Consider the following 15,000-nt stretch of genomic DNA (forward strand, 5'->3'; position numbering starts at 1 on the left):
GTAGCTGGGTATTGTGATAATAACCTGATGTTGTAGCTGTACTGGTATTGTGATAATAACCTGATGTTGTAGCTGGGTATTGTGATAATAACCTGATGTTGTAGCTGGGCATTGTGATAATAACCTGATGTTGTAGCTGGGTATTGTGATAATAACCTGATGTTGTAGCTGTACTGGTATTGTAATAATAACCTGATGTTGTAGCTGTACTGGTATTGTGATAATGACCTGATGTTGTAGCTGGGTATTGTGATAATAACCTGATGTTGTAGCTGGGTATTGTGATAATAACCTGATGTTGTAGCTGGGTATTGTGATAATAACCTGATGTTGTAGCTGTACTGGTATTGTGATAATAACCTGATGTTGTAGCTGTACTGGTATTGTGATAATAACCTGATGTTGTAGCTGGGTATTGTGATAATAACCTGATGTTGTAGCTGTACTGGTATTGTGATAATAACCTGATGTTGTAGCTGTACTGGTATTGTGATAATAACCTGATGTTGTAGCTGGGTATTGTGATAATAACCTGATGTTGTAGCTGGGTATTGTGATAATAACCTGATGTTGTAGCTGTACTGGTATTGTGATAATAACCTGATGTTGTAGCTGTACTGGTATTGTGATAATAACCTGATGTTGTAGCTGTACTGGTATTGTGATAATAACCTGATGTTGTAGCTGGGTATTGTGATAATAACCTGATGTTGTAGCTGGGTATTGTGATAATAACCTGATGTTGTAGCTGGGTATTGTGATAATAACCTGATGTTGTAGCTGTACTGGTATTGTGATAATAACCTGATGTTGTAGCTGTACTGGTATTGTGATAATAACCTGATGTTGTAGCTGGGTATTGTGATAATAACCTGATGTTGTAGCTGGGTATTGTGATAATAACCTGATGTTGTAGCTGTACTGGTATTGCGATAATAACCTGATGTTGTAGCTGGGTATTGTGATAATAACCTGATGTTGTAGCTGTACTGGTATTGTGATAATAACCTGATGTTGTAGCTGGGTATTGTGATAATAACCTGATGTTGTAGCTGGGTGATAATGATGATAATAACCTGATGTTGTAGCTGTACTTGTATTGTGATAATAACCTGATGTTGTAGCTGTATTGTGATAATAACCTGATGTTGTAGCTGGGTATTGTGATAATAACCTGATGTTGTAGCTGTACTGGTATTGTGATAATAACCTGATGTTGTAGCTGGGTATTGTGATAATAACCTGATGTTGTAGCTGTACTGGTATTGTGATAATAACCTGATGTTTTAGCTATGTATTGTGATAATAACCTGATGGTGTAGCTGGGTATTGTGATAATAACCTGATGTTGCAGCTGTACTGGTATTGTGATAATAACCTGATGTTGTAGCTGTACTGGTATTGTGATAATAACCTGATGTTGTAGCTGGGTATTGTGATAATAACCTGATGTTGTAGCTGGGTATTGTGATAATAACCTGATGTTGTAGCTGGGTATTGTGATAATAACCTGATGTTGTAGCTGTACTGGTATTGTGATAATAACCTGATGTTGTAGCTGTACAGGTATTGTGATAATAACCTGATGTTGTAGCTGGGTATTGTGATAATAACCTGATGTTGTAGCTGGGTATTGTGATAATAACCTGATGTTGTAGCTGTACTGGTATTGCGATAATAACCTGATGTTGTAGCTGGGTATTGTGATAATAACCTGATGTTGTAGCTGTACTGGTATTGTGATAATAACCTGATGTTGTAGCTGGGTATTGTGATAATAACCTGATGTTGTAGCTGGGTATTGTGATAATAACCTGATGTTGTAGCTGGGTATTGTGATAATAACCTGATGTTGTAGCTGTACTTGTCTTGTGATAATAACCTGATGTTGTAGCTGGGTATTGTGATAATAACCTGATGTTGTAGCTGGGTATTGTGATAATAACCTGATGTTGTAGCTGGGTATTGTGATAATAACCTGATGTTGTAGCTGTACTGGTATTGTGATAATAACCTGATGTTGCAGCTGTACTGGTATTGTGTTAATAACCTGATGTTGTAGCTGGGTATTGTGATAATAACCTGATGTTGTAGCTGTACTGGTATTGTGATAATAACCTGATTGTAACGGCGTTCGTCTGTTGAAGAAAGAGAGTCGGACCGAAATGCAGCGTTTTGGTTACTCATGACTTTAATGAAAGAAAACGCGGTACATGAAATAACTGATACTAAATACAAAAACAACAGAACGGAACATGAAACTAATTACAGCCTATCTGGTGACTACAACACAGAGACAGGAACAATCACCCACGAAATACAAAGCGAAACTCAGGCTGCCTAAATACGGTTCCCAATCAGAGACAACGAGAATCACCTGACTGATTGAGAATCACCTCAGGCAGCCAAGCCTATACAACACCCCTAATCAGCCGCGATCCCAAATACTACAAACTCCAATACGAAAAACAACATATAAACCCATGTCACACCCTGGCCTACCCAAACATATAACAAAAACACAAAATACAATGACCAAGGCGTGACACTGATGTTGTAGCTGTACTCGGCCAACTCGAGTTGTCATTAAAAAAACAATTGCACACCCTCGGCCATTGTAGAATTAACTCAAAATAATGTTTACAACCACAAATAACAATAACTGTAGTGACCCTGTGTTTATAAACGTGAATATCGACTTTGCCACTATGCTTTTGTGGCACAGTAGATGCCACGCAGGGCTATGGGCCAGAAGGTTGAGAGTTCACCGATGACTCTTCCTGTGTGAGAACAGACACTGGGAGACGAGACGTACAGGGAGTGAATATTTTAAAAATAATGGACAACAAAACAAGGACAGCATCTGGACAGTTGGAACAAAACAACATCAATGCAGACACGGGGGATCAAACTGAGGAAGTGACAGATATTGGGGAGGCAATCCCACGAAGCACTGATGCGCATAACGATGGTGACAGGTGTGCGTAATGATAGGCTGCCTGGCGCCAGAGATTGCCAGAGAAGGGGAGATGGAGCAGGCTTGAAAGTACTTCCTCTAGGGGCACCACCCGGTGTTCCCACCTGGGCGAGCCTGAGGGGCCGGCCAAGGGGTGGGAGCCAGGCGAGCCGGGGGAAGCCTGATTAGCCGGCTGAGTGGTGGGAGCCAGCTGAGCCGGGGGAAGCCTGAAGAGCCAGTTGAGCCGTGGTAGCCTGAGGAGCCGGCTGAGTGGTGGGAGCCAGCTGAGCCGTGGTAGCCTGATGAGCCGGCTGAGGGGTGGGAGCCAGCTGAGCCGTGGTAGCCTGATGAGCCGGCTGAGGCATGCCGTGGGATGGGAGCCTGCAGACGCAACCGAGGCAAGAAAAACCTCGATCCAGCTGAGAGGCATCCCCGGTTCCGACATCACCAACCCCAACAAAAAAAATCTCCCTGATGCTTCCAATATTGGTGTCTGCATTCTATGAGGACAGACGCTGGGAGACGAGAAGCAAGTACAGGGGGTGAATATTTAATAAATAACGGAAAATAAATAAAACAAGGACAGTGTCTGGACAAGGGGAACAAAACGACATCAATGCAGACACGGGGGATCAAACTGAGGAAGTGACAGATATTGGGGAGGCAATCAATAAGGTATTAGAGTCCAGGTGAGTCCCACGAAGCGCTGATGCGCGTAACGATGGTGACGGGTGTGTGTAATGATGGGCCGCCTGGCTCCCTCGAGCACCGGAGTGGGGGAGTGGGAGAAGGCTTGACAGTACTTCCCCCTCTAGGGGCGCCACCCGGCGTTTCCCACCTGGGCGAGCCTGATGGGCCGGCTGGCTCCCTCGAGCACCGGAGTGGGGGAGTGGGAGAAGGTGTGATATCCTGCCTGTTTCATTAGACCTACACTACGACCAGAGTTTGCTGTAGACACGGGGCAAGTTTCCCTTTGAAACTGAATTAATTATTTGTTAATTAAACGAAAGCAATGCCGCAAAACAAATCTTTGTGACATGTGTATTGGAAACGGCATATTCTTCTGAAACGGCATATTCTTCTGAAACGACATATTCTTCTGAAACGGCATATTCCTCTGAAACGACATATTCTTCTGAAACGACATATTCTTCTGAAACGGCATATTCTTCTGAAACGACATATTCCTCTGAAACGGCATATTCCTCTGAAACGGCATATTCTTCTGAAACGGCATATTCTTCTGAAACGGCATATTCCTCTGAAACGGCATATTCCTCTGAAACGACATATTCCTCTGAAACGGCATATTCTTCTGAAACGGCATATTCCTCTGAAATGGCATATTCTTCTGAAACGACATATTCCTCTGAAACGACATATTCCTCTGAAATGACATATTATTCTGAAACGACACATTCTTCTGAAACGGCATATTCCTCTGAAACGGCATATTCTTCTGAAACGACATATTCCTCTGAAACGACATATTCCTCTGAAACGGCATATTCTTCTGAAACGACATATTCCTCTGAAACGACATATTCCTCTGAAATGACACATTCTTCTGAAACGGCATATTCCTCCGTTTGACGTATTTTTCTTTTGTCAAACTTTCTTTATTGTGACAAACGATAATGATAATGCTGAATAATTTTTAAGGTACGTGAGGCACGTGATGTCATCACGTAACTACAAAGCTCCAATCCACATTGAATTCTAAAATGCCTACTGCTTGAAAAACTATAGCTATAAACTAAATTCGGCATAAAAAGAAACTTTTTCAAAGATAATTCTTAAAAATCCAAATAACTTCACAGATATTCATTGTAAAGGGTTTAAACACTATTTCCCATGCTTGTTCAATGAACCATAAACAATTAATGAACATGCACCTGTGGAACGGTCGTTAAGACACTAACAGCTTACAGACGGTAGGCAATTACGGACACAGTTATGAAAACTTAGGACACTAAAGAGGCCTTTCTACTGACTAAAAAACTCCCTGCTCACCTGCTTGAACGTGCCTTAGGCATGCTGCAAGGAGGCATGAGGACTGCAGATGTGGCCAGGGCAATAAATTGCAATGTTCGTACTGTGAGATGCCTAAGACAGAGCTATAGGGAGACAGGACAGCTGACAGGCCAGTTGTAAAGCAGGTCCTCACCAGACATCAACGGCAACAACGTCGCCTATGGGCACAAACCCACCGTCGTTGGACCAGACAGGAATGGCAAAAAGTGCTCTTCACTGACGAGTCACGGTTTGGTCTCACCAGGGATTCGCGTTTATTGCCAAAGGAATGAGCGTAACACCGAGGCCTGTACTCTGGAGCGGATCGATTTGGAGGTGGAGGGTCCGTCATGGTCTGGGACGGTGTGTAACAGCATCATCAGACTGAGTTTGTTGTCATTGCAGGCAAATACAACGCTGTGTGTTTTGGCTTCTTCCTTGCTGAGCGGCCTTTCAGGTTACGTCGATATACAGTGCCTTGCGAAAGTATTCGGCCCCCTTGAACTTTGCGACCTTTTGCCACATTTCAGGCGTCAAACATAAAGATATAAAACTGTATTTTTTTGTGAAGAATCAACAACAAGTGGGACACAATCATGAAGTGGAACGACATTTATTGGATATTTCAAACTTGTTTAACAAATCAAAAGCTGAAAAATTGGGCGTGCCTGTTTAATGTCTGTTCAGACAGTAGGATACTTTGGGGAATATAATATTTTTATTTTCTAATTTTGGCAACATTATTCCAGCACCCCCATTTACCCCTGCTTCCTGCGGCTAAGAGTTTGCTTTACACAAGTGTGCTGGACTACGTTGGTCTTCAGCGCAGTAAGAGTTAAGGATATGGGAAGTTGCCATCAACTGATCATAACCAAAACGTTATAACGTTCACGTGTGTGGCTCAAAGCTCATTTCTGGTATTGTTGTCTGGCCAGTGGGGGTGTACTGGTTTCGTTACACATAAATAACCTTTTTTTAATTGAGTTTGCCGAACCAATATTTCCATGTTAAAATCACCGCGGGCCATACAAAATGACTAAGATTCAAAGGGTGTACTGTCTGTCTTGTAACTTCACAACTTCATATGAGTTTCTTCGTCGTGTTTTTCTCACAATTTTCTCAGATTCCAAAATGCTTGAAAGGGGCTCCTGCGGCTTGCTCCAAGTCACGCGGAAGGGTGTTTTAAAGTGTGATGCGGTACGCCAATCAAACGGCAAACTCTACTTTCAAGGTTCCTATTGGTGTGTCCTTAAGTTGTGGGCGGAGACGCGACCTTATAAATAAACGTGAGTCTCTGACGCTGTAAGACATTAGACAGTGGGGAGAGTGGTCGGAACAAGTGGCTGGAAGTAGACATATACCTGCCTGGTGCTAACTCAACGGAGTCTATTTTCTAAACAGGTAATAATACGGGCGCCATTATTATCATCAACTGACTAGTTCGTTTAGTTTATTAACAAAACCATTTACATAAGTACTGTGGCCGCCCTACAGATAAATCACGGCAATATAAAAATGAATTGAGTTGGCTAATTTTCACAAATTAACATTTGTCAGGAAAGCAACAACAAAAAAAAATGCATTTTGTTTGTCGGAAAAAAAAGTATTTAAAATGGATATGAACGTCTTTGAGACTAAGGTTGGGGAAGTGTAGACTACTTTGTGTCCTTCATTCGGGGGATATGCACACCGTTTCTATTTAATTGAAGGTGAACTTGACTAAAATAATTTCGACACTACTCAATCTTTTCTACAGGCAAAAAGAAAACCGTCCCGAACATGAGTAAGGACACCGAGGTCGATATGAAGGATGTTGAGTTGAACGAGTTGGACCAGGAGAAACTACCGATGACCGGCGACGGACCGGGGGCTGAGAAGAACGGAAACTTGAAGCAGAAGGTACCGGAGGAGGATGTTAAGTTTACCGGGCTGTCGAAGGAAGAGCTCATGAAAGTCGCTGGCACACCCGGGTAAGTTAAGTGGTTGGTTGTTGTTATCTTATACAAAAAAAACGGTAACTATCTTAAATCCAACTTAATGTTGCTAGAAATCAATTAGCTGAATATACAATGTAGTTATGTATATTGAACAAACATATAAATGGAACATACAACAATTTAAAAGATTATATTAAGTTACAGTTCATAAAAGAAAATCAAACAATTGAAGTAAATTCATTGGGTCCTAATCTATGGATTTCACATGACTGGGCAGGGGCAAAGCCTACACCCTCTAAGGCCCACCCACTTGGGAGCCAGGCCCACCCACTTGGGAGCCAGGCCCACCCACTTGGGAGCCAGGCCCACCCACTTGGGAGCCAGGCCCACCCACTGGGGAGCCAGGCCCAACCACTGGGGAGCCAAGCCCACCCACTTGGGACCCACCTATCCAGCCAATCAGAATGAGGTTTCCCCCCACAAAAGGGCTTTAATACAGACCAGAATACTCCACAGCAACCCCCCTCCCCTCCCCTTTCACCACCTCAAACGATCCTGCAGATGAAGAAGCTGGATGTGGAGGTCCTGGGTTGGCGTGGTTACATGTGATCTGCGGTTGTGAGGTCGGTTGGACGTACTGACCAATGATCTAAAACGACGTTGGAGAGGCAGCTTATGGTTGTGAAATGAACAGTCAATTCTCTGGCAACAGTTCTGGTGGACTTTCCTTTAGTCAGCATGCCAATTGAACACTCCCTCAAAACCTGAGACATCTGTGGCATTGTGTTGTGTGACAAAACTGCACATTTTAGTGGCCTTTTGTCTCCAGCACAAGGTGCACCTGTGTAATAATTAGGCTGTTTAATCAGCATAATTGGCAAAGGAGAAATGATCACTAACCGGAATGTAAACAGATTTATGCACAACATTTGAGAGAAATAATCTTTTTGTGCGTATGGAAAATGGCTGGACTCGTATTTCAGCTCATGGAAAATAAGACCAACACTGTTGTTTATATTTTTGTTCAGTATACAATTGAAACTTATTTTACCCTATTTCCTCCCCTCTCCTCCTCCTCTCTCTTCCCTCCAGGTGGGTGAGGACACGCTGGGTGCTCCTGGTCTTGTTTTGGTTGGGCTGGGTGGGGATGCTGGCTGGGGCCATAGTGATCATCGTCCAGGCCCCCAGGTGTAAACCCATACCTGAGATGAACTGGTGGAACCAGGGTCCTCTCTATCAGATCGCTGACCTGGACGCCTTCAACCACGACAAGGGAATCAAAGGTGAGGTATTCATACACACATCATTATGGGTAATGTAGTCGATCATACTGGTGGAACCAGGGTCCTCTCTGCCAGTTTAAACAGGACATCATAAACACAGCATTATGGGTAATGTAGTCGATCATACTGGTGGAACCAGGGTTCTCTCTGCCAGATCTCTGTCCTTGATGTCTTTAACCACCACATTAGAGTCAAATTAAAGGAAATGAACAGAGGCTTCTAGCAATAGACATGACTTAGATTGTCAGGACGTGACTTAGATTGTCAGGATGTGACTTAGATTGTCAGGACGTGACTTAGATTGTCAGGACGTGACTTAGATTGTCAGGACGTGACTTAGATTGTCAGGACGTGACTTAGATTGTCAGGACGTGACTTAGATTGTCAGGACGTGACTTAGATTGTCGGGACGTGACTTAGATTGTCAGGACGTGACTTAGATTGTCAGGACGTGACTTAGATTGTCAGGACATGTTGTCTTGTGGTGGTAATTTGCCCAGTCAGTCCGAAGGGTCGCTGAGTGTCTTGCGACCGTCTCATGACTCCAGACTGCCCAGCGCCTGGTTTCCCAGAAGTATCTTAATGCTCAGTTAATCAGCAGAACCTGCTTAGGAGCATTTTTTAAATCTTTGAGCTGTTTCCAGAAACCATCGTTGCACTTGGAAACGCTGGGTATTTATCGACGACCTCAGACCACTGGTTGAACGGTGTGTAGTTGGATGTGTTTTCTCCTTTATGACACACAACATCTCTGTTAAACAAAGAATCCAGATGTTTATTTGTCTGTGGTGACCGCTGAGAACTTCACGATGAAGTTGACTACAAATGCGAAGTTGCCAGTGTCTTTGCAATTGTTACAAACAAGAGAAGGAAAACAATATGTTTCAAGATGAAAACCCGAGACGACTGCATTTACATAAATCAGCCTAATGTCATGTTCATTCAATTTAGTTTTATTTAGCTATTTTGGCTACCTACCGTCAATCCTTTTTGCCTAGATATATGTCCTGATGTGTATATATGTCCTGATGTGTATATATGTCCTGATGTGTATATATTTCCTGATGTGTATATATGTGTATATATTTCCTGATGTGTATATATGTCCTGATGTGTATATGTGTATATATTTCCTGATGTGTATATATTTCCTGATGTGTATATATGTCCTGATGTGTATATATGTCCTGTATATATGTCCTGATGTGTATATATTTCCTGATGTGTATATATTTCCTGATGTGTATATATGTGTATATATGTCCTGATGTGTATATATTTCCTGATGTGTATATATGTCCTGATGTGTATATATTTCCTGATGTGTATATATGTGTATATATGTCCTGATGTGTATATATGTCCTGATGTGTATATATGTCCTGATGTGTATATATTTCCTGATGTGTATATATGTCCTGATGTGTATATATTTCCTGATGTGTATATATGTGTATATATGTCCTGATGTGTATATATTTCCTGATGTGTATATATGTCCTGATGTGTATATATTTCCTGATGTGTATATATGTGTATATATTTCCTGATGTGTATATATGTCCTGATGTGTATATATGTGTATATATTTCCTGATGTGTATATATGTCCTGATGTGTATATATGTCCTGTATATATGTCCTGATGTGTATATATTTCCTGATGTGTATATATTTCCTGATGTGTATATATGTGTATATATGTCCTGATGTGTATATATTTCCTGATGTGTATATATGTCCTGATGTGTATATATTTCCTGATGTGTATTGATGTGTATATATGTCCTGATGTTTATATATGTGTATATATTTCCTGATGTGTATATATTTCCTGATGTGTATATATGTGTATATATTTCCTGATGTGTGTATATGTGTATATATTTCCTGATGTGTATATATTTCCTGATGTGTATATATGTGTATATATTTCCTGATGTGTATATATGTGTATATATTTCCTGATGTGTGTATATATGTGTATATATTTCCTGATGTGTATATATTTCCTGATGTGTATATATGTGTATATATTTCCTGATGTGTATATATGTGTATATATTTCCTGATGTGTATATATGTGTATATATTTCCTGATGTGTGTATATATTTCCTGATGTGTATATATGTCCTGATGTGTATATATGTCCTGATGTGTATATATGTCCTGATGTGTATATATGTCCTGATGTGTATATATGTCCTGTGTGTATATATGTCCTGATGTGTATATATGTGTATATATGTGTATATATGTCCTGATGTGTATATATGTCCTGATGTGTATATATGTCCTGATGTGTGTATATGTCCTGATGTGTATATATGTCCTGATGTGTATATATGTGTATATATTTCCTGATGTGTATATATGTCATGATGTGTATATATGTGTATATATTTCCTGATGTGTGTATATGTCCTGATGTGTATATATGTCCTGATGTGTATATATGTGTATATATTTCCTGATGTGTATATATGTCCTGATGTGTATATATTTCCTGATGTGTATATATGTCATGATGTGTATATATGTGTATATATTTCCTGATGTGTATATATGTCCTGATGTGTATATATTTCCTGATGTGTGTATATGTGTATATATGTCCTGATGTGTGTATATGTGTATATATGTCCTGATGTGTATATATGTGTATATATGTCCTGATGTTTATATATGTCCTGATGTGTATATATGTGTATATATGTCCTGATGTGTATATATGTGTATATATGTCCTGATGTGTATATATGTGTATATGTCCTGATGTGTATATATATGTCCTGATGTGTATATATGTGTATATATGTCATGATGTGTATATATGTGTATATATTTCCTGATGTGTATATATGTCCTGATGTGTATATATGTGTATATATGTCCTGATGTTTATATATGTCCTGATGTGTATATATGTGTATATATGTCCTGATGTGTATATATGTGTATATATGTCCTGATGTGTATATATGTCCTGATGTGTATATATGTCCTGATGTGTATATATGTCCTGATGTGTATATATGTCCTGATGTGTATATATGTCCTGATGTGTATATATATGTCCTGATGTGTATATATATGTCCTGATGTGTATATATGTCCTGATGTGTATATATGTCCTGATGTGTATATATATGTCCTGATGTGTATATATATGTGTATATATATGTGTATATACATGTCCTGATGTGTATATATGTGTATATATGTCCTGATGTGTATATATGTCCTGATGTGTGTATATGTCCTGATGTGTATATATGTCCTGATGTGTATATATATGTCCTGATGTGTATTTATGTCCTGATGTGTATATATGTCCTGATGTGTATATATGTCCTGATGTGTATTTATGTCCTGATGTGTATTTATGTCCTGATGTGTGTATATGTCCTGATGTGTATATATGTCCTGATGTGTATATATATGTCCTGATGTGTATATATATGTCCTGATGTGTATATATATGTCCTGATGTGTATATATATGTCCTGATGTGTATATATATGTCCTGATGTGTATATATGTCCTGATGTGTATATATATGTCCTGATGTGTATATATATGTCCTGATGTGTATATATATGTCCTGATGTGTATATATGTCCTGATGTGTATATATGTCCTGATGTGTATATATGTCCTGATGTGTATATATGTGTATATATGTCCTGATGTGTGTATATGTCCTGATGTGTGTATATGTCCTGATGTGTATATGTCCTGATGTGTATATTTGTGTATATATGTCCTGATGTGTATATATGTGTATATATGTCCTGATGTGTATATATGTCCTGATGTGTATATATATGTCCTGATGTGTATATATATGTCCTGATGTGTATATATATGTGTATATATGTCCTGATGTGTATATATGTCCTGATGTGTATATATGTCCTGATGTGTATATATGTGTATATATGTCCTGATGTTTATATATGTCCTGATGTGTATATATGTGTATATATGTCCTGATGTTTATATATGTCCTGATGTGTATATATGTGTATATATGTCCTGATGTGTATATATGTCCTGATGTGTGTATATGTCCTGATGTGTATATTTGTGTATATATGTCCTGATGTGTATATATGTGTATATATGTCCTGATGTGTATATATGTCCTGATGTGTATATATATGTCCTGATGTGTATATATGTGTATATATGTCCTGATGTTTATATATGTCCTGATGTGTATATATGTGTATATATGTCCTGATGTGTATATATGTCCTGATGTGTGTATATGTCCTGATGTGTATATTTGTGTATATATGTCCTGATGTGTATATATGTGTATATATGTCCTGATGTGTATATATGTGTATATATGTCCTGATGTGTATATATATGTCCTGATGTGTATATATATGTCCTGATGTGTATATATATGTCCTGATGTGTATATATGTGTATATATGTCCTGATGTGTATATATGTGTATATATGTCCTGATGTGTATATATATGTCCTGATGTGTATATATGTGTATATATGTCCTGATGTATATATATGTCCTGATGTGTATATATATGTCCTGATGTGTATATATGTGTATATATGTCCTGATGTGTATATATGTGTATATATGTCCTGATGTGTATATATGTCCTGATGTGTATATATGTCCTGATGTGTATATATGTGTATATATGTCCTGATGTGTATATATGTCCTGATGTGTATATATGTCCTGATGTGTATATATGTCCTGATGTGTATATATTTCCTGATGTGTATATATGTGTATATATGTCCTGATGTGTATATATGCCCTGATGTGTATATATGTCCTGATGTGTATATATTTCCAGATGTGTATATATGTGTATATATGTGTATATATGTCCTGATGTGTATATATGTCCTGATGTGTATATATGTCCTGATGTGTATATATGTCCTGATGTGTATATATGTCCTGATGTGTATATATGTCCTGATGTGTATATATGTGTATATATGTCCTGATGTGTATATATGTGTATATATTTCCTGATGTGTATATATGTCCTGATGTGTATACATGTGTATATATGTGTATATATGTCCTGATGTGTATATATGTCCTGATGTGTATATATGTGTATATATGTCCTGATGTGTATATATGTGTATATATGTCCTGATGTGTATATATGTGTATATATGTCCTGATGTGTATATATGTGTATATATTTCCTGATGTGTATATATGTGTATATATTTCCTGATGTGTATATATGTCCTGATGTGTAGCCTAACGTATGCAATGGTGTGCTAAATCTAGAGTTAGTGCTTTATTATAGTGTAAGCGTTACAATAAGCTGCCAATATGTGATACTATCTCTCTCAGGAGCTGATCCGTGGTCAGTATTGTGGAATAATTAACATTTTAAGGAAAAGATTTGAATGACGAAAGCTGACCTGAGAGCAGCCACTGCCTTTCGATCCTATCAGTATCGACACATTTTAAACTTTTTTTATTGAACCTTTATTTAACTAGGCAAGTCAGTTAAAGAACAGATTCTTATTTTCAATGACGGCCTAGGAAGAGTGGGTTAACTGGTCTAGGAACAGTGGGTTAACTGGTCTAGGAACAGTGGGTTAACTGGTCTAGGAACAGTGGGTTAACTGCCTGTTCAGGGGCAGAATGACAGATTTGTACCTTGTCAGCTCGGGGATTCGAACTTGCAACCTTTCGGTTACTAGTCCAATGCTCTAACCACTAGGCTACCCTCCCACCCCCATGCCTCAACAATGCTCTTTCCGAATGTTATCGTTGCATGGTCTCTTGGGAAACACATGTTACATCTTCGGGCCATTGTGGGGAAAGATGCATTGTGGGGAAAGATGCATTGTGGGGAAAGATGCATTGTGGGAAAGATGCATTGTGGGAAAGATGCATTGTGGGAAAGATGCATTGTGGGAAAGATGCATTGTGGGAAAGTTCCATCACAATGGGGAAGACCAGGGCCTTGTGGTCTCTAGCCTTCTGACAGCTGTCTGACTCAGTTTGGTCTAAAACACTCTCTTCCCCTTTCTGATAGAACAGAAAAGTAATATGTTCAATGGAAAGGAAGAGAAACCTGTTTCCCCATCCTAATCTTTTGGCTAACAGCAAACTGATTGTCGACTCAGACAATTCTTCTCTTTCTCTCTCTCTCTCTCTCTCTCTCTCTCTCTCTCTCTCTCTCTCTCTCTCTCTCTCTCTCTCTCTCTCTCTCTCTCTCTCTCTCTCTCTCTCTCTCTCTCTCTCTCTCTCTCTCTCTCTCTCTCTCTCTCTCTCTCTCTCTCTCTCTCTCTCTCTCTCTCTCTCTCTCTCTCTCTCTCTCTCTCTCTCTCTCTCTCTCTCTCTCTCTCTCTCTCTTTTCTCTTCTGTTTTCCCATCACACCGACTGAAGGAGATGTTCAACCTACCACTTTTCCCATCACTCTCTGAAGGAGAGATGTTCAACCTACCACTTTTCCCATCACTCTCTGAAGGAGAGATGTTCAACCTACCACTTTTCCCATCACACGGACTGAAGGAGAGATGTTCAACCTACTCTTTCCCATCACACGGACTGAAGGAGAGATGTTCAACCTACCACTTTTCCCATCACACTGACTGAAGGAGAGATGTTCAACCTACCACTTTTCCCATCACACTGACTGAAGGAGAGATGTTCAACCTACCACTTTTCCCATCACACTGACTGAAGGAGAGATGTTCAACCTACCACTTTTCCCATCACACTGACTGAAGGAGAGATGTTCAACCTCTCTCTTTTCCCATCACACTGACTGAAGGAGAGATCTTCAA

At 39.5% G+C, this 15,000-nt stretch overlaps 1 protein-coding gene across 1 annotated transcript in view; it reads left to right on the forward strand.

Moving 5' to 3' along the window:
* Positions 1–6,215: 6,215 nt before the first annotated feature.
* The window catches only part of LOC124014135 (4F2 cell-surface antigen heavy chain-like), a 19,401-nt gene continuing 10,616 nt past the window's right edge, over positions 6,216–15,000 (forward strand). The window contains exons 1-3 of the mRNA XM_046328877.1: positions 6,216–6,370; positions 6,726–6,939; positions 7,999–8,189. Of these exons, the coding sequence (XP_046184833.1) occupies positions 6,749–6,939; positions 7,999–8,189 (382 nt within the window). The 5' untranslated portion in view covers positions 6,216–6,370; positions 6,726–6,748. The remainder of the gene's footprint in view (positions 6,371–6,725; positions 6,940–7,998; positions 8,190–15,000) is intronic.

The sequence above is a fragment of the Oncorhynchus gorbuscha genome, linkage group LG25 (assembly GCF_021184085.1).
Source record: "Oncorhynchus gorbuscha isolate QuinsamMale2020 ecotype Even-year linkage group LG25, OgorEven_v1.0, whole genome shotgun sequence".
Lineage (NCBI taxonomy): Eukaryota > Metazoa > Chordata > Actinopteri > Salmoniformes > Salmonidae > Oncorhynchus > Oncorhynchus gorbuscha.